Source organism: Botryllus schlosseri, chromosome 9 (assembly GCF_051294905.1).
Source record: "Botryllus schlosseri isolate E-star chromosome 9, Bs_hap1, whole genome shotgun sequence".
NCBI lineage: Eukaryota > Metazoa > Chordata > Ascidiacea > Stolidobranchia > Styelidae > Botryllus > Botryllus schlosseri.
The window spans coordinates 9,594,443-9,620,665 of NC_137244.1; the positions used below are offsets into that span (position 1 = coordinate 9,594,443).

General features: G+C 38.5%; 1 protein-coding gene across 1 annotated transcript in view; it reads right to left on the reverse strand.

The window, feature by feature from the left end:
• LOC145446609 (uncharacterized) overlaps positions 1-26,223 on the reverse strand; it is a 122,227-nt gene that overhangs the window by 56,626 nt on the left and 39,378 nt on the right. Inside the window, exons 3-4 of the mRNA XM_080324954.1 lie at positions 20,752-20,897; positions 2,519-2,734 (exon numbers count right to left, since the gene is read on the reverse strand). Coding sequence (XP_080181080.1) covers positions 2,519-2,734; positions 20,752-20,897 — 362 coding nt within the window. The remainder of the gene's footprint in view (positions 1-2,518; positions 2,735-20,751; positions 20,898-26,223) is intronic.

The window sequence follows — 26,223 nt, forward strand, 5'->3', positions numbered from 1 at the left end:
GTCGAAGTGGTACACCCTTTATACATTTTGGTGCACCCTGGGCCCATGTAGGGTCAGTAGGGTGTAACATACACCCGGTTGAAGAGCCCTGAATTAAATCATTATGGTAAATCCACAAGTTGGGCAGCATCAAACTCTGATTCTCCTAGATAATCGGCAGAAATTGAATCCGCAAATGAGAGTCTTAAACTAGGGATTCTGCGCAAGGCCAGGGGCCTGAGCATTTACATATTATATTGACTTATATTATTCTGACAATTTTAGTCTATTCACGGTTTATACTTTCTTCATAATAAATATTAAATTTAAACCATCGCGGTGGTGACGGATGCGAACCAACAGCGAGAGCAACCATTTCCAATTTTTTTGTCAAAGCTTCATGCGATCTGCGTTTTTGTCGGTAATTTTTGCATGCGCGCAATCGACTATTTAGTAGAGATGGTGTGGACGTGAGGCAGAGATGAGCATGGATTAGGATTAGGATTTCGGAAAACCGGATTTGTGAGATTTTGTCTGATTAGAATTGGATTAGGATTTCAGATTAGGAATAGGATTGGATATACCGAATTTCGGGATATTGTTGTCCTGTGGCGAATGGCGACAAAGTGTTTCGTCCTACCAAAGTATATTGATGTACTTGGCACTCAATATGCGCTTTATTTATTTTTAAAGAAATATAGGCGTAAGATCTTGGCTTTCTTAGCGGAATTCCAAGTTTATATCGGATTAGGATTAGGATTGGAGTATACAAAATTTCTGGATTAGGACTGGGATTGGGAACTGCGATACGCAGAGTAATTTAATTAGCACTAATTTGAAATCGCGTGCGTCAGACATGTTTTGTAGAGCTGTGTTGGGTTGAATTGTGGTGTGCGGGTTATGTATGGCATACATGCCCGTGAAATCGTAGCATACAACTGTAATATTAAAAATGAATTCCTTTTCATGGGTGAGGCATCGGGTCGCGAGATGCCACAAAACCTCAGATTTTGGTGGTTGTCTAAAAACTGCTTTACCGTTCTTAAGCTGTTATGAATTCTCAAGTGAGATTGAGCTAAAGAGTAGAACGCACAGTATCGTGAGTTTATTTGCCGTTCTCATAAACTCGCGAGACAGAAGTTGGAGGGACGTGTCATAAGGTAGCGAGCTCTAATTTGCCTACTCTCCTTGATCGTTCTGCACCTTATGTTCCAAGACATAAGGCAAAAGCCTCAAGTCTCAACACAAACATGTGGGTTTTTCATCCTTTCGACAAACTGGAGCCTCAGGGACTATTGTGTCAACTCTCAAAAACGATTTCTGCCAGCAAGCATTGTTCACTCACGAAAAATACGCTGCATTTTGGATAGGAGTGCAGAACAGATTTTAGACCTGACCATTCAAGCACTAGTAGACGTTCTTGTACGAATTCCCAACAACATAGTTTGGCCGGGAAGGGTTTAAGTGAAATAGTTGAGAGCAAAACGAGCGAAAAAGTTGCATTTTTAATAAGACACTTGATAGATTAAGCTACATAGTAGCTAATTTATTGCACATATGAACAAAATGTTGTTAAGTACCTTCATCTTCTTTTTGTATAACAATTTTCGATTAGTTTTTGCAAATGAAATTTATGTTACAAAAAAAGAGCGAATGGATCTCAAAAAGGCTGAAAAGCACTGCGCTAGAGCTATGTGTATTTTGTCTCGACCTAGTGTTCTAGTGTATTTTTTCGAAATTCGGCAAGTCTGGTGTTTTTCCAGAAAACATATTTGTAAATGAGGATGCTTTTTGATGTGATTCAAATAATATGTTCTTGAAGAGATAGCAATTATTATTTGTCTACACTTGCTCATTTGGCACGAGAACCAACCCAATAGAACAATGCCCTGCTTTCAGCACATTTCTATCATTACAGCAGTCTAGCAGACTGGTCAATATCCTGAGATTTATTCCAGGACTGGCAGTTTGTTAACCTGATCGTAGAACGGGTAAAGTTTAAGTGACAAAGACTGAAATACACTGGACCAGCCGCCATGCTTGCCATAGTTTTTATTCTAGCCTGAGACTGAGTTTCAAGTCCCAGAAGTTAATATGATCTCCAGTGGTGTGACCTCTGGTGTAAATTATGTATTTTCTGAAGTGTTTTCATATTATACCGTAATTTTTATGTGTTTGCGGTTTTCGTTGACATTGAATGCCGATTCAGATTGATCAAAATGGGATAACTACACCGTAATATTGCTCTTCGCACTGGCAATAAGAAGTTATAAGTTCTAACCGAACGCGTGGATGAATATAGAACCACAGTTCGAGAGTTTGTCCTCCATTCCACAGTCTCTATAATTTAACAATAATATTGTAGCAGCAATAGATGATTTCTTTCATGCTAAATCACTCCCGTTATCGTTGTCACTTATATAGATCATGTATATTAACAAGTATTTATATTCATAAAGCGTTCACTTATGAAAATTCTTGAATTTACTCCATAATCCATGTTTCGACAACGATTTATATTTCATATTTTTTGTATCACCTGACCAACATTGCAAGTTTTCACATCCTGACCAGACAGCGTTATATGAACAATATGCTGCTTTCCTCGATTTCACCCCATTCCGTTGAAACAACAATTGATCTTCTTGTAAACAACTGCAATTCCCGCCATCTCCAAAGTAAGCCCGGTCGTGTGCCGTAATATTGTACGAAGAGTTTTGGTAAATTGTCGGAACGATTACAGAAGATTCGCATGCTACAATACAAATATCATATTATAGATTGTACGTTGCCACTGTGCTGACCAGACATCTACATCTAGTGAGTTTTCAGAGCTAGAGCTATAACTAGAACTACTTCTTTTTCGCACAAACAGGATTTTCCAACAAATGTTCGCCAATGGCAGAATATTTAGCCTTTGTCTGTTCCATAAATTCTGCCATTGGCCAACATTTGTTGGATAATCCTGTTTGTGCGAAAAATTATCGAAACGGAAGATTCCATGTTGTCGATAGAGGCCGTTCACACTTTCATGTGGGTGTCTTGGAGTCGACTTTTATCAAAATATGCCAACCCAGCCTGTGCTTACAGAAGGAGTTTGCGTACCATCTAAAATAGTACATTGAGCTTACGTGCTCTCTCCGCCTCGATTATTCGAAATTTCATGCCGGTAACGTCATATCTTGTGATACGATTGTTGATATACAACAGTGTTTCCCCAACTTTGTCGAGCTACCGCCCCCTTGGACAACGAGTAAAGAGCCAGTGCCCTTCCCCCGAAACCCCCTTCACCCCGACTAAATCATAGAACGAAAGTTGGTCTGCATTCATTGCATCTAAAAATGAGACGGATGAAGCTGCTGTATTATTATCATCCTCGTCATATTGGGTTTGAGTTTTTATAGGAGCAATCTCATTCCAATATTTCCAGTGTACACGTCCCGTACTGCCAAGTTAGTTTATGCTGTGAGTCAGAAACTTTGTCACGGGGAAGGGAAACGACGTGAAAGTCAACCCGACTCCAATGAGCGTAGTTTTATTTTATTCAATTGTGAATCCAGAACCAATAATTGGAGATATTTAACTTCGGGTTGAACTCAAAAGTATTCAGCACTACAATTTAATCCACTCCTCAATCATTCCATACTCGGGAACTTCACAGAATGGATTGATAATATAGTGTGGAATTTCTAATTGGAATATATCCTTGAATCAAATCCCCATATCCCCGTGCAACTTTCTGAAATGATTTATTTATGTTTCTTCATCAAAATAAGGTATTCGAGCTAAACCGGTCGCTCATGCAAGCTCGAGAATTGGAGCAGTTCACGAGTTGCAAAATTTCAGTGGAATGTCACGGGCTTATCACTGAATCCGGACAGTACCATTTTCACCGTTATCAGGTTTCATCATTACTAAGAACGGATATATTTTACTCATAAATTTTGGAAAATATGCCCGGCACGTAGAAGCGATATCGTATCTCGCAACCAGAACGCCTTGTCGAAGGCCACGGTCACAACACTGTGCAAAATCCACAATCGTTTGAAACAGAGAATAAAATCACGCAAGACAGTTTCTCGTGAAAAGCCATCACACCTTGCAGTGAGCAATAACTAGGGCTGGGCAAAATGATTCGAGTACTCGAATCTGAATCGAGTATTTATTTTAATGATTCGAATCGAGTAGCAAAAAACGATTATTTCGAGTACTGAAATTATGCGCTCCTCGCCCCTGAAAGTTATTTTATCAACGAGAATTATGGTTTTGATACTATTTTCCGCTGGGATCCTTGAAACCTTGATTGGCAGTATCGCTGCATACAAAATAGTGTTGGGATGACTCGAGTCAGACTCGAGTCACCTTTTCGCATGACTTGACATGACTCGAGTCACTTTATTAAAATGACTTTACTTGACTTGACTCGGCGTATCAGAAATGTGGATTGACTCGTGACTCGGAGCAAAATTCACGAGTCAATTTCAAGTCATCAATTAATCGGTGTCGATAAAAATCACTGTATCTTGCATATGTTCGGATTGTACGCGAACGCTGGTGTAACAATCATTCAATGATCGTGCGTTTTTTGAGCCTCCACTGTTCTCTCACAAATAAATTGACGACAAACGAAGTGATCGAAGCTTACAGCTTACGTTGTCGTAAATTAGTAGTAAAGTAATATAATAGAAAATTATCTACCTTAACCAAACCTCTTGTTTCATTGATTTTGAATTCAAATATATTCTATATACTCCTCAACCATATTGGCGCAGGCTCGAATTCTATCATATCAATATGTAAATGGGTAAAATGTAATGTATTGCATCTCATCAATTCCTTTCTCTATTCTCTATTTTGGTTGGTAACTATAAACTGAGGCTACGTATATGTGACCGATACAGCGCATTTTTCGGTGAATAGTCAACTCTATATTCGTTCATCGGTTCAAAATCAATGACCACTCAATCTGTATTTCAGACGGCTAGCAAAATGTAATGACGTAGGGGAGATGTGGTACCGATGGATCAAAAATCGGAAAATGATCGCTGGCCCTGAAATGTTCAGCCGAAAACAGCAGATCTTTTGCTGGCTCAGCACTTCGATACAAGCTCTACCTATCGCGCACATATACATGAATATCCGTCTTTTCAAAAAATATTTATGGACGTTCAAAATTTGTTGCTCGAACGTGTCATCGGTCCCCACCCGGTGGGTCCAATGACACACGACCCCGGGACCTATGACACATATACCCTAAAAACTCAAATGCGACTACTTTTCTTGCTCAGTATTATAATCTAAGCTACAGCAAGCCAAAGAAGAATGTTTGGTCGCAATAAAAGTCAAAAAATGGAATAAATATGAACTCAAATGTTGTCATAAAATCACGTTTCGATTCAGGCTCGGACTTATAAATTTGAGGGTACATACATATTGCCCGAAAATCGACAGCGTGACTTCCAAATACCTCGTTATACCAATAAAACATCATATGCAATTATTACATAAATATTTTCTGTACGTAGGCATGTTTCATTTGTTTCATGATTAGTATGCTTGATTAATTTGCTTGATTTGGCTATTGTATTGTCGGTCACCACCCTACGAATTTTATACATGAATCGAAAAAAAGTCCACTCAAGGAAAGTACTGAAAAAAATAATAGGTGCCATTATATAGCCTGATACAAGCCCTACACTTCACAATAAACATGATTGCTGGTTTGTTCGTGTTGACGGTTACAAAGAAAAATGTATATGTCGATCTAAATTTAGTTTACACCCCCTAAAGCAAAAATCATCTGTGAGAGAGCCCATTGCTCGTGCACGCCGAATTTTTTTGCATGCGAGGAAAGATTTTGCCAGCATGCAATTTTAGACAAGTTCACGGAGTGTAATCATGGAATTATCATAGGGAATTGTCAAAGTATTTTCGGTCCCAGTGATCCATCGGTACCACATCTCCCCTATTCATGCCTCATACTACGAAAAGGCAACTTGACTTTAATTTTGACTTCACTCGTGACTTTATTTGACTCGACTTGACTCGAGTCACCAGTAGTATATATGATCGGTCGCGAACTAACGTTTTTTTGCATGGGGTAGTATAGGCGGGGTGGTGAGCGGCTGGAAAACCGGGGGTGGTGAGCGGCTCTTATTTCTTATGGCGGGGGTGGTGAGCGGCTATTGCGTCTTATGGCGGGGGTGGTGAGCGGCTCTTATTTCTTATGGCGGGGGTCGTGAGCGGCTGGGAAACCCGGGGTGGCAAGCGGCTTTTATGTCTTATGGCGGGGGCGGCAAGCGGTTATTGTGTCTTGTGGTCGAACGGTAACCCTTTTCAGTATAGACTGCGGTCGCAAGCGGCTTCGTTGTTGGCATGTCGTACTTCGTGTTAAATATGTATCAAGTAAGTAGTCATGTAAATGAACCTTTGTTAATGTGTATATCGTCGTGTATTCTTACAAGGTCTCTACTGACTCGCCATGTGTTCTTATGGGTGCGGTCGTGATTCGCACTTTCAACCATCTCTCGCGCGGTGTTGAATATGTACGAGTCACCAACAATAACCGCACAAACGGAAACGTGGCTTGTTGTGAGGATTAAGCAGTGCGACCTATATTTCGAATGACCTGCGCGCTGAATTGTTGCCCGTGCAGCTGTTTTGTGCTACTATCGCTTATTACACTAATCCAGTTTGCTAAATCTAGGAATCACTTCCAATGTAATATTTTGGTAATTAGTTTACCGCAGAGCCGGCGTAGACGGCGATTCGAATATCAACAATAACCGCGTTCACAAACTAACACTTCAAAAATGTGTGAAATAGTTTGCAAAACCCCGCGATCGCTGACAAGATAATGACTCGGGTGATATGATAACGTTACAGGTATAGGCTGTGGTGGTGATTCGCCATGTGTTCTTATGGGTGCGCTCGCACGTCGTACTTTCAAGTATAGGTATCTCTCGCATGTCGTATTGGAAACTCGTGTTGGCTCGCTCACGCGGTGAAATTTTAGTAATCAGTTTGTCGCAGAACTTGATTTCACTCGTAAGATTTAATAAGTAACGAATAACAGACCGCCAGTGTCGGTAACTTGAATAGCGACAAATTGTCACTTATTTCCGCTCTAACCCTAATCCTTTGTGAAGTGTACGCTTATTCAAAAGGTTGTGATATAATTTTAAAATCCAACGACCACTCACCGGATAATGCTGCAGACATAGCACTCTCTCATACCCGCTCACAAGGTAATATTTCGGTAATTAGTTTGTCACAGAACCGTCGCAGACGGTGATTCAAAACCAACAATTTGTCACTTGCCCGCGATCGCTATATGTTTTGACACTTCAGAAGAGTGGTTGACTTTAGTTGCGTGATACAAATCATGAGAATATTCAATCAATGCGTCAATTTGTCAACTCGAAATGAAACTCACTACACAGTTCAAGTTGATTCGTATCTGAATGTGTTAATTCGGTACAATTCTAATTATTTTGAGAAATCTTTTCGTGATCTTTTGATTCGACTGCAACCTGAATATTACTGACACCGACTTTCAGCCACATCGAATTATTCGCACACTCCGCGCCGTCGTTTTCATAGCTATAGAATCAATACCAACTATAACTCTACAAGAATCAAGAATCGCAAGTATGTGCATTATACAGTTATTGTCTTTATCAACATGAAATCAAACTCTTAACAAAAACACGCAACTAATCATTCGCCATCTCTAACATTATCAAAAAAATTCCAGTATTGTTGATTGAAAATCCTCGAGTCTTTATTTTTAAGAATGTTATAGTACGACGTCGGAAACCACTCGCGAGATGTACTAAAGGTAAATCCAGATAATCCAAAATGAAATATTTGGACTTTGACATAGTCTGAATTGAAATAGATTGACAAACATGACTAACAACTTTCAACCCAGTCATATTTAGAGATTATACGCACATTGATTCGAAACAAGTAATGAAACATTACAACTCTATTCGCGACCTGTCTTTACGTTTGTCAAAGAGAGTTTCAGAAATATCATCACTATGACATCTCAACATTTTAACATCTTGCCATCAACAAAAGAGTAAAATACAAAAACCTTGTCAAGTCAATCCGTTTGTAACTCACCGAACCAAAGCAAAAAGTGTCCATACGAAAAGTAGACAAGACTACGCAAGTAATCACTACAACCCACAAACATATCAAGTTCGGTTTTAGGCATATACCACCAAATCATCTTTTTATTTGTTCAACTGTAAAAGTCATTACTATTCTGTAAGATAAAGTAATTACTACTCGGTATATTTTATAAACCAAAGTAAATACTACTCGGTGTGTGGTTTGAGATTAACATATTACATTTGAGTATAACGGATTTGAATGTCTGACCAACGTAGTTGAGAATTCATTTCTTACAATCGAACGCAGGCGTTATATTGAAAATTTTCACGATGTAAACATATGAATTGACACATTGATTTTGACATATGAGATTTTGTAATAGTCGATCATGACTTGATTATTAAATTATGACATCATTAGACCAGGCTGTGTTGAAGGCTATTACGATACCAACAAACTTTTCAGAAACATTGTCATTAACATATCGATTTGTGAAACTAGATTACCATATCTGAAATGTTTTGATTAGGAAGATTAACCCCTGTTCGTAAAAACCACGCAGCGTATTGTGGATATCAGGAAATATTTTACAAATGTAATTGCCTCCAGTAACCAAGACTAAAGATGAAACAACAATTTCCTTTGTTGAAGAATAACCGGCACAATACTTTATCATCGTAATCTGCGGTGAGAATTGAAACACTTTCGCACATTACCCGGTGTCAAGATATCACTCTAGGTGAATTGACATACCACCGCTTGATTAATACCTAATCCGTTCGCACCATTTCACATACTTTGATCATTACAAAAGTAAATTGGAATATGTTTGCTAGATGCATTCAATTCAGTTAGAAATGTCTGGTACACAACAATCGTAATATCAAAAAAGTACTTGCTACACTATAATTCACTAAACGTGTTTTGTATTGTTGTTCATTTGTAGTATTGATTGAAATTGTTTTTGAACCCTCAAATAATAATTCCCGACATGAAACTAAGCCGCCGAAAGTCGTTACCATCACAAAGAAACAATTTGCACGATGTTTACTAAATGTGTCCTATAGTTAGGTGTACTGGAATTATTTGTAAAACACACACACACACACAATCAGAGAAATTGGAAATTTTTCCGTTGTCATTCGCTAAAGTAAATGTCATCACAATACTCTGTCACTAAAAGACTTTACTTGGACGTGCTTGAATTCTAGACATAGTTCTGATTTACCCAACACAAGACCCAAGGACAACCCTAGTTTCAGCCGAACACAGATACAAAATAATACTTGTTGTGTTGTTGCGGCATCATCACTCAACAATATCACCCTCAATACAAATGATGTTTATGTGGAACATGCTATTGATTTGAACCACACCCACCTGACGGAAGAGGATCTACTCAATCTTTACAAAATGGATATTGACCAACATCACATCACCGGATTGTATCTGTTTTGCTGGATACGAGTTATGTTAGTTTAACAGTAAACAAATTTTTCCCTCTTGGATTATGAACTCAATGCGTTAGCAGTCGTTCAATATTTTGTTTGTGTCAACTAGTTACTTGGTATGTTACTCCACAACTCTTACAAAAGTACGAAGGATATTAACATCGCACTAAGTAATTAACTTTACTCGATATTCTCGCATTACGAAACTAAAGAATGGTTGGTTAGACTCTACAAACTGTTTCGATATCACAAGACCTTTATTGTCTGAATGGGTGTTCATGTGTCTTAAGAACCAAATAGTTCAACACAGCACTAGTACCAACAGAAACATCAGAGTTGTTTACACAAAAGTTTGTATGCGTGCAGTATGCGAATACCATGTGTAAGTCCAGCACAATTGGGGTATCCATCCGGGTTTAGTTAACACAATTTACGACACCGAGGTCACCTCATCTTTCGTAAGACAACAAACCAACCAAGGTTTCAGGATATGTCCATGTCATAGCAATAAATCAGCTACTCCAACAACAGAGTACATATGTTTTCTAGTTACGGTGCTTACATCTTACACACAAATCAATCTACTTTGCTAACAAAAAGCGCTGGGTCATCAAGTGATTGCCCTAGCAACAAAACAGCTAAACGTACTATCATACAAAATGGCCGTTATAGTCACCAACGGTACATCGTACAAGTAGCAAGTCTCGAGAATCCAGTTATTCAAAAAACGTGAAAGTGTTTCTACGCCAAGTCGGTATGTTGACGAAAGCGTATATTGTAATATCATGATCGATTTGCATTCGTTGGTCACAAAATGTCACTACTCTAAATAATTATTTTTCACTCAAACACAAACGCATACTTGTCACCAATCGTTTTCATCAAGCACGAGTTCAAGAAACCTGCTACGACAAGAATTCCGATTTAGTTTTACAAATATTTTATAATTGTTTTTATTAACACTATACCAATGGCATCAAGTTGAGTGTTTACGATATTAGTGTGTAGGTGTGTGTGTCATACTTGGAGGATCCGTATTACAATTGACTCGAATTGACTAAATGTAAGAAGGGTTGAAATGTTTCGAATCGATTCATAAGTGGTCTTCGTTGTGGTTTTCGTCGGACATACAGCACGAACTAACTGTAGACTCCTCTCTGTTGTGCAGCTACTCGGTAATCGAAATGCATTAACATGTAAACAACGATCTTGTTTCGTCACACCAAAAATATGTTCACTATCGCGATACTCTGCACAAGACGTGCATAGCCTTTTCACACTCGTAATAGTATACCAACGTCAAGCGATAACGTTTAACAAGACCAACGACACTGAACCCACGACGTTTACCTATGTAAAATTACCACTTTCACTTGTCAGTCCATCGTTTACCTGACTAAACATATTATTTTCCTTTGGAGATCTGACGTTTACCCAGAGTAAGAAACCATTTTCACTTGTAAATATATTTTTTCCTTGGCTAACAAACCTTTTTTCACTTGTAAATATATTTTTTCCTTGGCTAACAAACCTTTTTTCACTTGTAAATATATTTTTTCCTTGGCTAACAAACCTTTTTTCACTTGGAAATATATTTTTTCTCTGGCTAACAAACCTTTTTTCACTTGGAAATATATTTTTTCCTGAGCAACAAACCTTTTTCACTTGGAAATATATTTTTTCTCTGGCTAACAAACCTTTTTTCACTTGGAAATATATTTTTTCTCTGGGTAACAAACCTTTTTCACTTGGAAATATATTTTTTCTCTGGGTAACAAACCCTTTTCACTTGGAAATATATTTTTTCTCTGGGTAAAAAACCTTTTTCACTTGGAAATATATTTTTTCTCTGGTTAGCAAACCTTTTTCCCTGAGCAACAAACCATTTTCACTTGGTGGTCCGTCGTTTAGCCGAGTAAAAATATCATTTTCCTTTGGAGATCTGGCGTTTACCCAGTGTAACAATGCATTTTCACTTGGAAAAATACTTTTACCTAGAGTAACTAATCATTTTCTCCTGGGTAACAATCCCTTTTCGTCTGGAAACTATCATTTAACTGAGTACCAATACCGTTTTCACTTGGAAATACATTTTTTCCCTGGGTAACAATACCATTTTCGTTTTGAAAACTGACAACCACACCGGCCAATTTGATATTTTTGTATATTGTTACAACGAACAGTGACGGAAATATACACAGACTACCGGTTTCAGAGTATACCCATCGGTCGTATCACATCAATATCATCGGTTAACCACATACAATATGCTCTTGTACACCGAAATGCACGCTTTGGAAAATTGGACAATAGGCTTCGATAGTTCTGTGATGTCCGGGTTCGTGCTTTGGATTTTCCAGAGTCAAAATGTCTGAATAAAACACCTCTCGACGATGGTTGGTATGTGGATAACGGTGTTCGGAAAACGGTTGGATTTATGTCACCCATCGCGATAACAATTCCTGGTCGACTTTTCTCCCACATGTTTACTATATTGTGTCTTTATTGGTCATGTATATCTCGACATTCAGTTTGAAATCGGAAACCCTGATAAAGTATGTAACCGGATCCGGATATCAACTCTGAATCGATAAACCAACGAACAATATTCAAAGTAAACATGTTACACCCTGTGTTTCCACGAAAAAATACCATCCAGACATACGTCGCGCTTGTTTGCCCTATCAGTATACGCGTAAATGGAGGTGTGTGACATTGCATGCAATGTGTTGGTATACAAACATCGATCCACAGACATTATCATAGCCGGTAGTTTTGATGTAGATCGAATGTCACCTGATAACAATGTCATACCAATAAGCCACATTGCAATGACTCTGAGTCCGCGCTATTACATCGATATTTCGACACCGTTCGCTGATTTACTCGATGGTGTTATCGCGTTGTAACATCACAAGATAGTCATGACCCTATCTCCAGACAGATCACCCAGACCAATTGGATACATCGGTCGATATCCGTCGTGTTGTCGACACCGAAGTTTTCTGTTGTACAGCGTTTGACCAATGTGAACTATCGAAGTACGGTGCTCGAAATGATTGCGATCAGTCTTTCAGTCACGATGAATGGATGTCGCTACTCCCACATAACGACTCCAGATAAATATCGTGAACAGTGATTCTGAAAATCTCGGACTGATACTGTGATCCAATAAGGTGTGTTTCTGTGGAATGTAGACTGCAATCGTACACCACAATAGAACACTACCTCGTGATTTCACACGCAATCATAAAACACACCCCCGTAAGGGTTTGTCCAGTTCGTCCGGTAACATTACAAAAAACGGTCGTCAGCACGCGAGATCGGGGTTGGTCTCGTCATATCGGAGCATTTTGAAACTGTCATCACCACAAGGCTATTGACGTCGATTCAGTTGGTCATATCGAAGAACATGTCAATCCGTTTTACAAAGTACCGTTTTTCAAGTCCCTGCACCATAGTGTTACGACACAGACAAGATGCGACGGTGGAAATAATAAAACACGGAAGGCACACTTTGGTGTTATTTGACATGGATTTTACACCTGAAGAACCTCACATTCGAGCGATGAATTGGAATGACCTTTGTATTATTGACGTCAAAGGAAAAGAAATGTATCGATTTATCGGTTTCGTACATATCCAACAAAAATCTGGGTATATGATTGTGCATGGTTCGCATATTTGACTGTGAACACTCTATTGATATATGCTGTATAATTCACTTTCACCGTTGTGCGAATAACCCATGTTACGGTTCGATGTTTGTGTGTCTGTATGTCGCGCTTCAGATTAACTCAGAGTCATTGCAATGTGGCTTATTGGTATGACATTGTTATCAGGTGACATTCGATCTACATCAAAACTACCGGCTATGATAATGTCTGTGGATCGATGTTTGTATACCAACACATTGCATGCAATGTCACACACCTCCATTTACGCGTATACTGATAGGGCAAACAAGCGCGACGTATGTCTGGATGGTATTTTTTCGTGGAAACACAGGGTGTAACATGTTTACTTTGAATATTGTTCGTTGGTTTATCGATTCAGAGTTGATATCCGGATCCGGTTACATACTTTATCAGGGTTTCCGATTTCAAACTGAATGTCGAGATATACATGACCAATAAAGACACAATATAGTAAACATGTGGGAGAAAAGTCGACCAGGAATTGTTATCGCGATGGGTGACATAAATCCAACCGTTTTCCGAACACCGTTATCCACATACCAACCATCGTCGAGAGGTGTTTTATTCAGACATTTTGACTCTGGAAAATCCAAAGCACGAACCCGGACATCACAGAACTATCGAAGCCTATTGTCCAATTTTCCAAAGCGTGCATTTCGGTGTACAAGAGCATATTGTATGTGGTTAACCGATGATATTGATGTGATACGACCGATGGGTATACTCTGAAACCGGTAGTCTGTGTATATTTCCGTCACTGTTCGTTGTAACAATATACAAAAATATCAAATTGGCCGGTGTGGTTGTCAGTTTTCAAAACGAAAATGGTATTGTTACCCAGGGAAAAAATGTATTTCCAAGTGAAAACGGTATTGGTACTCAGTTAAATGATAGTTTCCAGACGAAAAGGGATTGTTACCCAGGAGAAAATGATTAGTTACTCTAGGTAAAAGTATTTTTCCAAGTGAAAATGCATTGTTACACTGGGTAAACGCCAGATCTCCAAAGGAAAATGATATTTTTACTCGGCTAAACGACGGACCACCAAGTGAAAATGGTTTGTTGCTCAGGGAAAAAGGTTTGCTAACCAGAGAAAAAATATATTTCCAAGTGAAAAAGGTTTTTTACCCAGAGAAAAAATATATTTCCAAGTGAAAAGGGTTTGTTACCCAGAGAAAAAATATATTTCCAAGTGAAAAAGGTTTGTTACCCAGAGAAAAAATATATTTCCAAGTGAAAAAAGGTTTGTTAGCCAGAGAAAAAATATATTTCCAAGTGAAAAAGGTTTGTTGCTCAGGAAAAAATATATTTCCAAGTGAAAAAAGGTTTGTTAGCCAGAGAAAAAATATATTTCCAAGTGAAAAAAGGTTTGTTAGCCAAGGAAAAAATATATTTACAAGTGAAAAAAGGTTTGTTAGCCAAGGAAAAAATATATTTACAAGTGAAAAAAGGTTTGTTAGCCAAGGAAAAAATATATTTACAAGTGAAAATGGTTTCTTACTCTGGGTAAACGTCAGATCTCCAAAGGAAAATAATATGTTTAGTCAGGTAAACGATGGACTGACAAGTGAAAGTGGTAATTTTACATAGGTAAACGTCGTGGGTTCAGTGTCGTTGGTCTTGTTAAACGTTATCGCTTGACGTTGGTATACTATTACGAGTGTGAAAAGGCTATGCACGTCTTGTGCAGAGTATCGCGATAGTGAACATATTTTTGGTGTGACGAAACAAGATCGTTGTTTACATGTTAATGCATTTCGATTACCGAGTAGCTGCACAACAGAGAGGAGTCTACAGTTAGTTCGTGCTGTATGTCCGACGAAAACCACAACGAAGACCACTTATGAATCGATTCGAAACATTTCAACCCTTCTTACATTTAGTCAATTCGAGTCAATTGTAATACGGATCCTCCAAGTATGACACACACACCTACACACTAATATCGTAAACACTCAACTTGATGCCATTGGTATAGTGTTAATAAAAACAATTATAAAATATTTGTAAAACTAAATCGGAATTCTTGTCGTAGCAGGTTTCTTGAACTCGTGCTTGATGAAAACGATTGGTGACAAGTATGCGTTTGTGTTTGAGTGAAAAATAATTATTTAGAGTAGTGACATTTTGTGACCAACGAATGCAAATCGATCATGATATTACAATATACGCTTTCGTCAACATACCGACTTGGCGTAGAAACACTTTCACGTTTTTTGAATAACTGGATTCTCGAGACTTGCTACTTGTACGATGTACCGTTGGTGACTATAACGGCCATTTTGTATGATAGTACGTTTAGCTGTTTTGTTGCTAGGGCAATCACTTGATGACCCAGCGCTTTTTGTTAGCAAAGTAGATTGATTTGTGTGTAAGATGTAAGCACCGTAACTAGAAAACATATGTACTCTGTTGTTGGAGTAGCTGATTTATTGCTATGACATGGACATATCCTGAAACCTTGGTTGGTTTGTTGTCTTACGAAAGATGAGGTGACCTCGGTGTCGTAAATTGTGTTAACTAAACCCGGATGGATACCCCAATTGTGCTGGACTTACACATGGTATTCGCATACTGCACGCATACAAACTTTTGTGTAAACAACTCTGATGTTTCTGTTGGTACTAGTGCTGTGTTGAACTATTTGGTTCTTAAGACACATGAACACCCATTCAGACAATAAAGGTCTTGTGATATCGAAACAGTTTGTAGAGTCTAACCAACCATTCTTTAGTTTCGTAATGCGAGAATATCGAGTAAAGTTAATTACTTAGTGCGATGTTAATATCCTTCGTACTTTTGTAAGAGTTGTGGAGTAACATACCAAGTAACTAGTTGACACAAACAAAATATTGAACGACTGCTAACGCATTGAGTTCATAATCCAAGAGGGAAAAATTTGTTTACTGTTAAACTAACATAACTCGTATCCAGCAAAACAGATACAATCCGGTGATGTGATGTTGGTCAATATCCATTTTGTAAAGATTGAGTAGATCCTCTTCCGTCAGGTGGGTGTGGTTCAAATCAATAGCATGTTCCACATAAACATCATTTGTATTGAGGGTGATATTGTTGAGTGATGATGCCGCAACAACACAACAAGTATTATTTTGTATCTGTGTTCGGCTGAAACTAGGGTTGTCCTTGGGTCTTGTGTTGGGTAAATCAGAACTATGTCTAGAATTCAAGCACGTCCAAGTAAAGTCTTTTAGTGACAGAGTATTGTGATGACATTTACTTTAGCGAATGACAACGGAAAAATTTCCAATTTCTCTGATTGTGTGTGTGTGTGTGTTTTACAAATAATTCCAGTACACCTAACTATAGGACACATTTAGTAAACATCGTGCAAATTGTTTCTTTGTGATGGTAACGACTTTCGGCGGCTTAGTTTCATGTCGGGAATTATTATTTGAGGGTTCAAAAACAATTTCAATCAATACTACAAATGAACAACAATACAAAACACGTTTAGTGAATTATAGTGTAGCAAGTACTTTTTTGATATTACGATTGTTGTGTACCAGACATTTCTAACTGAATTGAATGCATCTAGCAAACATATTCCAATTTACTTTTGTAATGATCAAAGTATGTGAAATGGTGCGAACGGATTAGGTATTAATCAAGCGGTGGTATGTCAATTCACCTAGAGTGATATCTTGACACCGGGTAATGTGCGAAAGTGTTTCAATTCTCACCGCAGATTACGATGATAAAGTATTGTGCCGGTTATTCTTCAACAAAGGAAATTGTTGTTTCATCTTTAGTCTTGGTTACTGGAGGCAATTACATTTGTAAAATATTTCCTGATATCCACAATACGCTGCGTGGTTTTTACGAACAGGGGTTAATCTTCCTAATCAAAACATTTCAGATATGGTAATCTAGTTTCACAAATCGATATGTTAATGACAATGTTTCTGAAAAGTTTGTTGGTATCGTAATAGCCTTCAACACAGCCTGGTCTAATGATGTCATAATTTAATAATCAAGTCATGATCGACTATTACAAAATCTCATATGTCAAAATCAATGTGTCAATTCATATGTTTACATCGTGAAAATTTTCAATATAACGCCTGCGTTCGATTGTAAGAAATGAATTCTCAACTACGTTGGTCAGACATTCAAATCCGTTATACTCAAATGTAATATGTTAATCTCAAACCACACACCGAGTAGTATTTACTTTGGTTTATAAAATATACCGAGTAGTAATTACTTTATCTTACAGAATAGTAATGACTTTTACAGTTGAACAAATAAAAAGATGATTTGGTGGTATATGCCTAAAACCGAACTTGATATGTTTGTGGGTTGTAGTGATTACTTGCGTAGTCTTGTCTACTTTTCGTATGGACACTTTTTGCTTTGGTTCGGTGAGTTACAAACGGATTGACTTGACAAGGTTTTTGTATTTTACTCTTTTGTTGATGGCAAGATGTTAAAATGTTGAGATGTCATAGTGATGATATTTCTGAAACTCTCTTTGACAAACGTAAAGACAGGTCGCGAATAGAGTTGTAATGTTTCATTACTTGTTTCGAATCAATGTGCGTATAATCTCTAAATATGACTGGGTTGAAAGTTGTTAGTCATGTTTGTCAATCTATTTCAATTCAGACTATGTCAAAGTCCAAATATTTCATTTTGGATTATCTGGATTTACCTTTAGTACATCTCGCGAGTGGTTTCCGACGTCGTACTATAACATTCTTAAAAATAAAGACTCGAGGATTTTCAATCAACAATACTGGAATTTTTTTGATAATGTTAGAGATGGCGAATGATTAGTTGCGTGTTTTTGTTAAGAGTTTGATTTCATGTTGATAAAGACAATAACTGTATAATGCACATACTTGCGATTCTTGATTCTTGTAGAGTTATAGTTGGTATTGATTCTATAGCTATGAAAACGACGGCGCGGAGTGTGCGAATAATTCGATGTGGCTGAAAGTCGGTGTCAGTAATATTCAGGTTGCAGTCGAATCAAAAGATCACGAAAAGATTTCTCAAAATAATTAGAATTGTACCGAATTAACACATTCAGATACGAATCAACTTGAACTGTGTAGTGAGTTTCATTTCGAGTTGACAAATTGACGCATTGATTGAATATTCTCATGATTTGTATCACGCAACTAAAGTCAACCACTCTTCTGAAGTGTCAAAACATATAGCGATCGCGGGCAAGTGACAAATTGTTGGTTTTGAATCACCGTCTGCGACGGTTCTGTGACAAACTAATTACCGAAATATTACCTTGTGAGCGGGTATGAGAGAGTGCTATGTCTGCAGCATTATCCGGTGAGTGGTCGTTGGATTTTAAAATTATATCACAACCTTTTGAATAAGCGTACACTTCACAAAGGATTAGGGTTAGAGCGGAAATAAGTGACAATTTGTCGCTATTCAAGTTACCGACACTGGCGGTCTGTTATTCGTTACTTATTAAATCTTACGAGTGAAATCAAGTTCTGCGACAAACTGATTACTAAAATTTCACCGCGTGAGCGAGCCAACACGAGTTTCCAATACGACATGCGAGAGATACCTATACTTGAAAGTACGACGTGCGAGCGCACCCATAAGAACACATGGCGAATCACCACCACAGCCTATACCTGTAACGTTATCATATCACCCGAGTCATTATCTTGTCAGCGATCGCGGGGTTTTGCAAACTATTTCACACATTTTTGAAGTGTTAGTTTGTGAACGCGGTTATTGTTGATATTCGAATCGCCGTCTACGCCGGCTCTGCGGTAAACTAATTACCAAAATATTACATTGGAAGTGATTCCTAGATTTAGCAAACTGGATTAGTGTAATAAGCGATAGTAGCACAAAACAGCTGCACGGGCAACAATTCAGCGCGCAGGTCATTCGAAATATAGGTCGCACTGCTTAATCCTCACAACAAGCCACGTTTCCGTTTGTGCGGTTATTGTTGGTGACTCGTACATATTCAACACCGCGCGAGAGATGGTTGAAAGTGCGAATCACGACCGCACCCATAAGAACACATGGCGAGTCAGTAGAGACCTTGTAAGAATACACGACGATATACACATTAACAAAGGTTCATTTACATGACTACTTACTTGATACATATTTAACACGAAGTACGACATGCCAACAACGAAGCCGCTTGCGACCGCAGTCTATACTGAAAAGGGTTACCGTTCGACCACAAGACACAATAACCGCTTGCCGCCCCCGCCATAAGACATAAAAGCCGCTTGCCACCCCGGGTTTCCCAGCCGCTCACGACCCCCGCCATAAGAAATAAGAGCCGCTCACCACCCCCGCCATAAGACGCAATAGCCGCTCACCACCCCCGCCATAAGAAATAAGAGCCGCTCACCACCCCCGGTTTTCCAGCCGCTCACCACCCCGCCTATACTACCCCATGCAAAAAAACGTTAGTTCGCGACCGATCATATATACTACTGTCACCTCCAAAAATCGAGTGACTTGACTTCACTCGAGTCACCTTCGAAAACCGCTTGACTTGACTTGACTCGAGTCAAAATGTGGAATGACTCGAAATGACTCGTGACTCGATGGTAGTGACTTGATCCCAACACTGATACAAAACATAGTACAAAACTACGAACGTTACTGGAAATGACACATTTCCGAAGTTATGATCCTCCCACAACATCGTCACAAACTGAAATGAAATCGGTAGAGTCGAAATAATACCAAAATGTATGTAATGTGACGAATAACAGTCCTTATATTATTTGTAGTGGCATAAAAGGTACATATTTGAACCTTGACATCTTACATACTGTTATTACGTCATAATCAGTAATACACGAATACTCGACTCGACTCGAAGCATAATACGTGATTTAGAATCGAATCACTCAGGTACTCGATTTTGCCCAGCAATAGTAATAACCGCTCAAATACTTCGCTCGTAGTTCTCACATCACAAAATGAACCCCGTTTTTCTGGGATAGTGCGCATTGCTAAATTAGTCCATTGATGGGCAGGATCAACATTGTCAAGTAGCAATGGAATTTTTTCGGTACAGCTGAATAAATATATTGATGACCCTAAATTGCCCGACTGACTCGATTCTGCATTTTTACTGCGAATTTAGCTGCTTTATTTATTAGTCGTTTCAACACTACGCAGCAGTTGCGATCTAAACATACACCGCCCACATTTGCTCTCAGCGCCCCCCCCCCCACCCCAGTCGCCCAATGCATGGCCAGCGACCCCTTCAAGCTCGCGAACGCCCCCAGGGTGCGCTGGCGCCCACTTTGGGAATCACTGATAAACAATGTTATTCCAATTCTCTACTAGTTGTTGACGATTATTTCTGACGAGTTCCAGCCGAATATATTCGGGATCATTTCATTATGAATATACTATTTAATTGTATATTGAAATTCTGTACCTCCAAGAAGCTCTTCAAATATGGGTTTGAGTAATTTTACTGCTATAGACTCGCAAATATAGAGAGGAATTTGGCTAACCTGATACAATCAATGATATGCGTGCCGTATATCTGTCCCACGAATGATACCTGCTGCGTACGTCAGTAACCAGGTTGAGTCCGTTGTAAGTTTCTGGTAAGTAACTGAAATACCACGTCACAAATCCCGTAGTATTATATCCAGTGCTGTAATACCATATAAATCGTCTTAGACCAGTGGTTCTAAGCCGAGAGCACACGGACATTCAGACACCGTGGGAATAGGTGATGGGATTCCGGGGATTCATGAGATCATTGTATATTAAAAAAATAAGTAGTGGCAGTCAAGCGAACGGTTGAATAATTGCCTGCAACTCCAACCCATGAAATAACCTTATCTGGGTGATAGTAAGCACGGCGGTTTGACCAGGATGAGATCTCCAATCATCCTAAAATGAATTGAATCGGGATAAATGTCTTTACGTTTTTCGCGATTTAGCGTTACATTCTGGATCTTGCCTTTGATGTAAAAAGTTTCAAGCGACATGTAAATATGTTCAGCCACAGAGGTCGTCAGTGAATAAGTATTTCAACTTTTTCAGAGTATACCCCTACTACTCTCTCAAGTGGTCGTGTTTTCAGTTCAATTCCGCTTCTGCTTACCAGTTTGCCGATTGCTTAATAGTCATACTTGAGCTTCGGTACAGTATAAAGCAGTTTTTTGATCAGACTACATCACTTTTAAGAGGAAATTATCTCCAAGAACATTATAATAGCAATAGAGGAAATAGTGTTCGCATCATGATAACACAGGTTATTTTGGATTAATTGATCTGCTTGTAGCAGTGTTGAGAACAAGTCACTACATTCGATCCACAAGTTATATCGAGTCTTTGCATATTTTAACCCGATTCAAGTCTGCACAATTTGACTCAATTCAAGTCATGTCACTCGAATTTTTAGAGTGACTCTTGTCAAGTTAATTCGATTTTTGACGGTGACTCAGGTAAAGTCATATCATGTCGAAATTTTGAAGTAGGCCAACCAGGCATTTCTTTTTGCAAATTACAAAATAGGGGATGGAATATGAAATCTCATAATGTGGAACCAATTTTTTACGATGCAACGCATAGTCCTTCTATGCCGTGGTGGCCCTAGGATTAGGGAGGCGGGCCCTGGGCGAAACTTCCAGGGGGGCATATTTCTAGACCCCCCCTTCACTACAGATATTCTATTTTGCATGTCTGCACATTCCTTGATCCTCATTGGGATGTTTATGATGTGTGTTACTATTTACCATAATATCAAGTCCACTTATGACAGGCAACTGTGTCATTCAAGTTGAAGATGTCATTTTCTTCTACGAAATTAATCACAAATACAGTGGCAATGGAAACTTAAAAAGAAAAAGTTTATACTTTTTGAAGCAGTGTTGGGATCAAGTCACTACCTTCGAGTCACGAGTCATTTCGAGTCATTGCACATTTTGACTCGAGTCAAGTCAAGTCAATCGATTTTCAAAAGTGACTCGAGTCAAGTCAAGTCACTCGATTTTTGGAGGTGACTCGAGTCAAGTCGAGTCAAGTCAAGTCAAGTCACGAGTCAAGTCACAATTCAAGTCAAGTTTCCTTTTCGAGGCATGAGGCATGATTACGTCACTGCATTTTGTTAGCTATCTGAAATACAAAGTGAATGGTCATTGATTCTGAAGCAATGAACGAATATAGAGTTAAATATACATGCAAGAAGTCGCTGTTTCGCTCACATATAGTAGAACTGCTAAACTACGGAAGTGATTGCATCAGTTTATATAGTTACCAGCCAAAATAAAGAATAGAGAAACGAATTGATAAGAGGCAATATATTGACCATTTGCAAATTGACATGATACAATTCGAGCCTGCTCGAATGGTTGAGGACTATGTAAACTATATTCGAATTGAATTTCAATAAAACAAAGAGGTTTTGTTTAGGTAAGAACAGAGATATACATTTTGCTATTAAATTGCTATACTATACTAGTTTACGACAGTAAGCTTCGATCACTTCGTTTGAGGTCAATTTATTTGTGAGAGAACAATGGAGGCTCAGTGAAACGCACGATCATTGAATGATTGGTCGCTCTCACGGGTTACACCAGCATTTCGCGAACAATCCGACCATATGCAAGACGGTGGTTTTTATCGACACCAATTACTTTATGACTTGAAATTGACTCGTGAATTTTGCTTCGAGTCACGAGTCAATCCACGTTTCTGATACGCCGAGTCAAGTCAAGTCAAGTCATTTTAGCAAAGTGACTCGAGTCAAGTCAAGTCATACGAAAAAGGTGACTCGAGTCTGACTCGAGTCAAGTCTTGACTCGAGTCATCCCAACACTGTTTTGAAGGGGACAATGACAGGATTGCAATGACTTGAGTTGTGATATTTTGGTGCCTCGACGTGGCTCAGGTGAAAATATAAAAGGATTGTCTTTTGACTCGGAACCTTGTGACTCGGGTTACAACCCTGAATGAGGACCAAGAGCTAATCGATCACTATGGTGACAAAACATTGCAGTTGATAGAACACGTAGGGGAGATGTGGTACCGATGGATCACTGGGACCGAAGATACTTGAAAAATTCTTCATGATAATTCCATGAATACACTCCGTGAATTTGTTTACTCTTATATGCTGACAGGATCTTTCTTCACATGCAAAAAACATCAACCTGCGTGAGTTATGGGGTCTGTGACGAATGATTTGCGTTTTAGGGGGTGTAAAGTAAATTTGGATCGACATTTGCATTTTTCTATATCACCTTTCAGACTAACAAACCCGCCATAATTTTTGATGTGAAGTATAGGGCTTGTATCAGGGTATATAATGACACATATTTTTTGAATCAATACCATCCTCCAGTGGACTATTTTTAAGTCAATTACAATATTTATGGGGTAGGGGACCTATGGTACCATAGCCAAATCAAGCAAAATAGATGGGTCAACTAATCAGTTAACAACAGAAACTCGCCTACATATAGGCTGTAAATCATAGGTAGGCCTACCTGTGGTGTTTTATCGCTATTACGAGTTATTTGGAAGTCAAAATGTCGATTTGCGAGTAATATGTATGTGGCATTAATTTTGTAAGTTTAGGCGTAAATCAAAACATTTATTTTATTCTTGAAGGTCGCAACGAAACATTCTTCGTTGGCTTGCTGTAGCTTAGCTTATAGTACACAACAAAACAAGTTTAACAAATTTGAGTTTTTGAGCGTATGTCTCATAGGTCCCATGGTCGTGTGCCTTTGGACCCACCGGGTGGGGACCGATGACACTTTCGAGGAACAAATTTTAAACGTTTATAAATATTTTTTGAAAACGCGGATATTTATGTAAATGTCCGCGATAGGTAGAGCTTGTATCTAAGTGTTGAGACAGCAAAAGATCTGCCATTCTCGGCTGGAGATTTGAGGGCCAGAGATCATTTTGCAATTTTTGATCCATCGATACCACATATCCCCTACATAGAATTGAAACTTTCAATGAATGTAGAAACTGCTATGACCGGACAATTGAATTGGTGCATTTAGTACTTCAATAATGTAGAAATCAAAATGATGATTTGATAGCAAATATGACACCAAAAATAAAAAAGATTACCTAAATGGACATAATCATACGGGTACAAAATGATATTGGTCTGGTGTAAACTTACCAAAGCAGTCAACAACAAACAATCATGACTTCCCTTCTTTGACAGGATAACTCAACCAAGAGGGGTTTATGGTCAAGTTCAATTTCAAGGTTATTCATAAAATTTCATCACTTCAAAACATCACAAGACAGCAATAAAATGAATGATACGAAGATGCCGAAACGATTAGGAGTAGTCTTAAGATAAGACACCCACCTGGGCCTAGGCGATGTACATCAAGAATTATTACCGGATCACACAACATAGATTACCTCATGGACTATATTTCTCCGGCAACAGCGAAAGAAAAATGATTTATTCCTAACAGCTAACACAACAAAAGTACCTACAGAAAAAACAAATACAGGTATATTACAAATCACCACTTGTCCCAGAAGTAACCTAACCAAGACATAGCTTCATGTTTACGGTAACTTTTACATTGAATGCTTGCAATGGTAGGCTACCGGTCATAAAACTGCTTAGCCATACCACCTTGTCTAAACGTCTTAAGATTAGGGCTGGGCAAAATCGAGTACCTGAGTGATTCGATTCTGAATCACGTAATATGCTTCGAGTCGAGTCGAGTAATCGAGTATCACTCATTATTACGTCATAACAGAATGTAATACGTCAAAGTTCAAATATGTACCGTTTATGCCACCACCAAGAATATAATGCCTGTTATCCTTCTCATAAATGATACTTTCGTATTTTTCGACCATACCGATTTCATTCCACTTGGTAACAATGTTGTGGGATAATCATGACTTCGAGAATGTGCTATGTCCAGTAACCTTCGTAGCTATGTTTCGTATGCTACGATACCGCCAATCAAGGTTTCAAGGCTTCAACAGTGGATGATAGTATCGAAACTATAATTCTAGATGATAAATTAACTTTCAGTGGCGATAAGCGTATAATTTCAGTACTCGAAAAAATCGACTTTTGCTACTCGACTCGAACCATTAAAATAAATACTCGATTCAGATTCGAGTACTCGAATCATTGTGCCCAGCCCTACTTAAGATAGAATAGAAGAAGCTCTTGAACCTGACAATAAAATGAGGTAAAGGGCCAGAACCAGGCTTATAATAATTTTCAAGAACAAGTCATACACAGCGTCAAATTCAAATATTGTTAGCGCAACTCTGTCTACACAAATATTGCGAACGCTAGTTTCAAGAGGAATAAAACATTATCCAAATCGCCTACTTCTGCCTACAATATACATTGCTGTCGCAACTTTGAAATTATATATAAACTCATTTTCTCAGCATTCTATGTTATAATAACTTCCATATGATGACTAGTGATGAAAATTTTAAAGTTGACAGAAATGAGAGAGATACTCCAATGATTTTCGCAATAACCTAAACTTGAGTGCCGTACACAAAAAAGCTAAATTTTAACTTTAATTTTATATTAGATCAACTTCTACAAGATAGCTCATGTACAGACCTACCAAAATTTTATCAAATTTACTATTGAATGAAAAGCTACTTTTTTTATCATAAGCCAACTTGAAAAGCTTGAAATTGCATTCAAAAGCTTGAAATTGTGATGTAGGCTACTCGGACATATTTGAAATTCACTTGATGCGAATTTCTGTCAAATTTGAAAACTGAAATAAATTTGTTTTAGGGCTACTTTTTGTTTTTGGGGTATTCATGGTGTTTGTCGACTACTATGGTCATTTACACCAGGCCGATATTTTCCTTATTTTCCATAACCGCCGACTTATAGCGCGGCCCACCTTTAGGCTTTTGTAAGATGCGGATGAGGTGCCGAGGAGGAGCCTAGGTAAACCTCCAACACTTAAGTATCGGAATTCGGAAGTCGACCTCGGTCG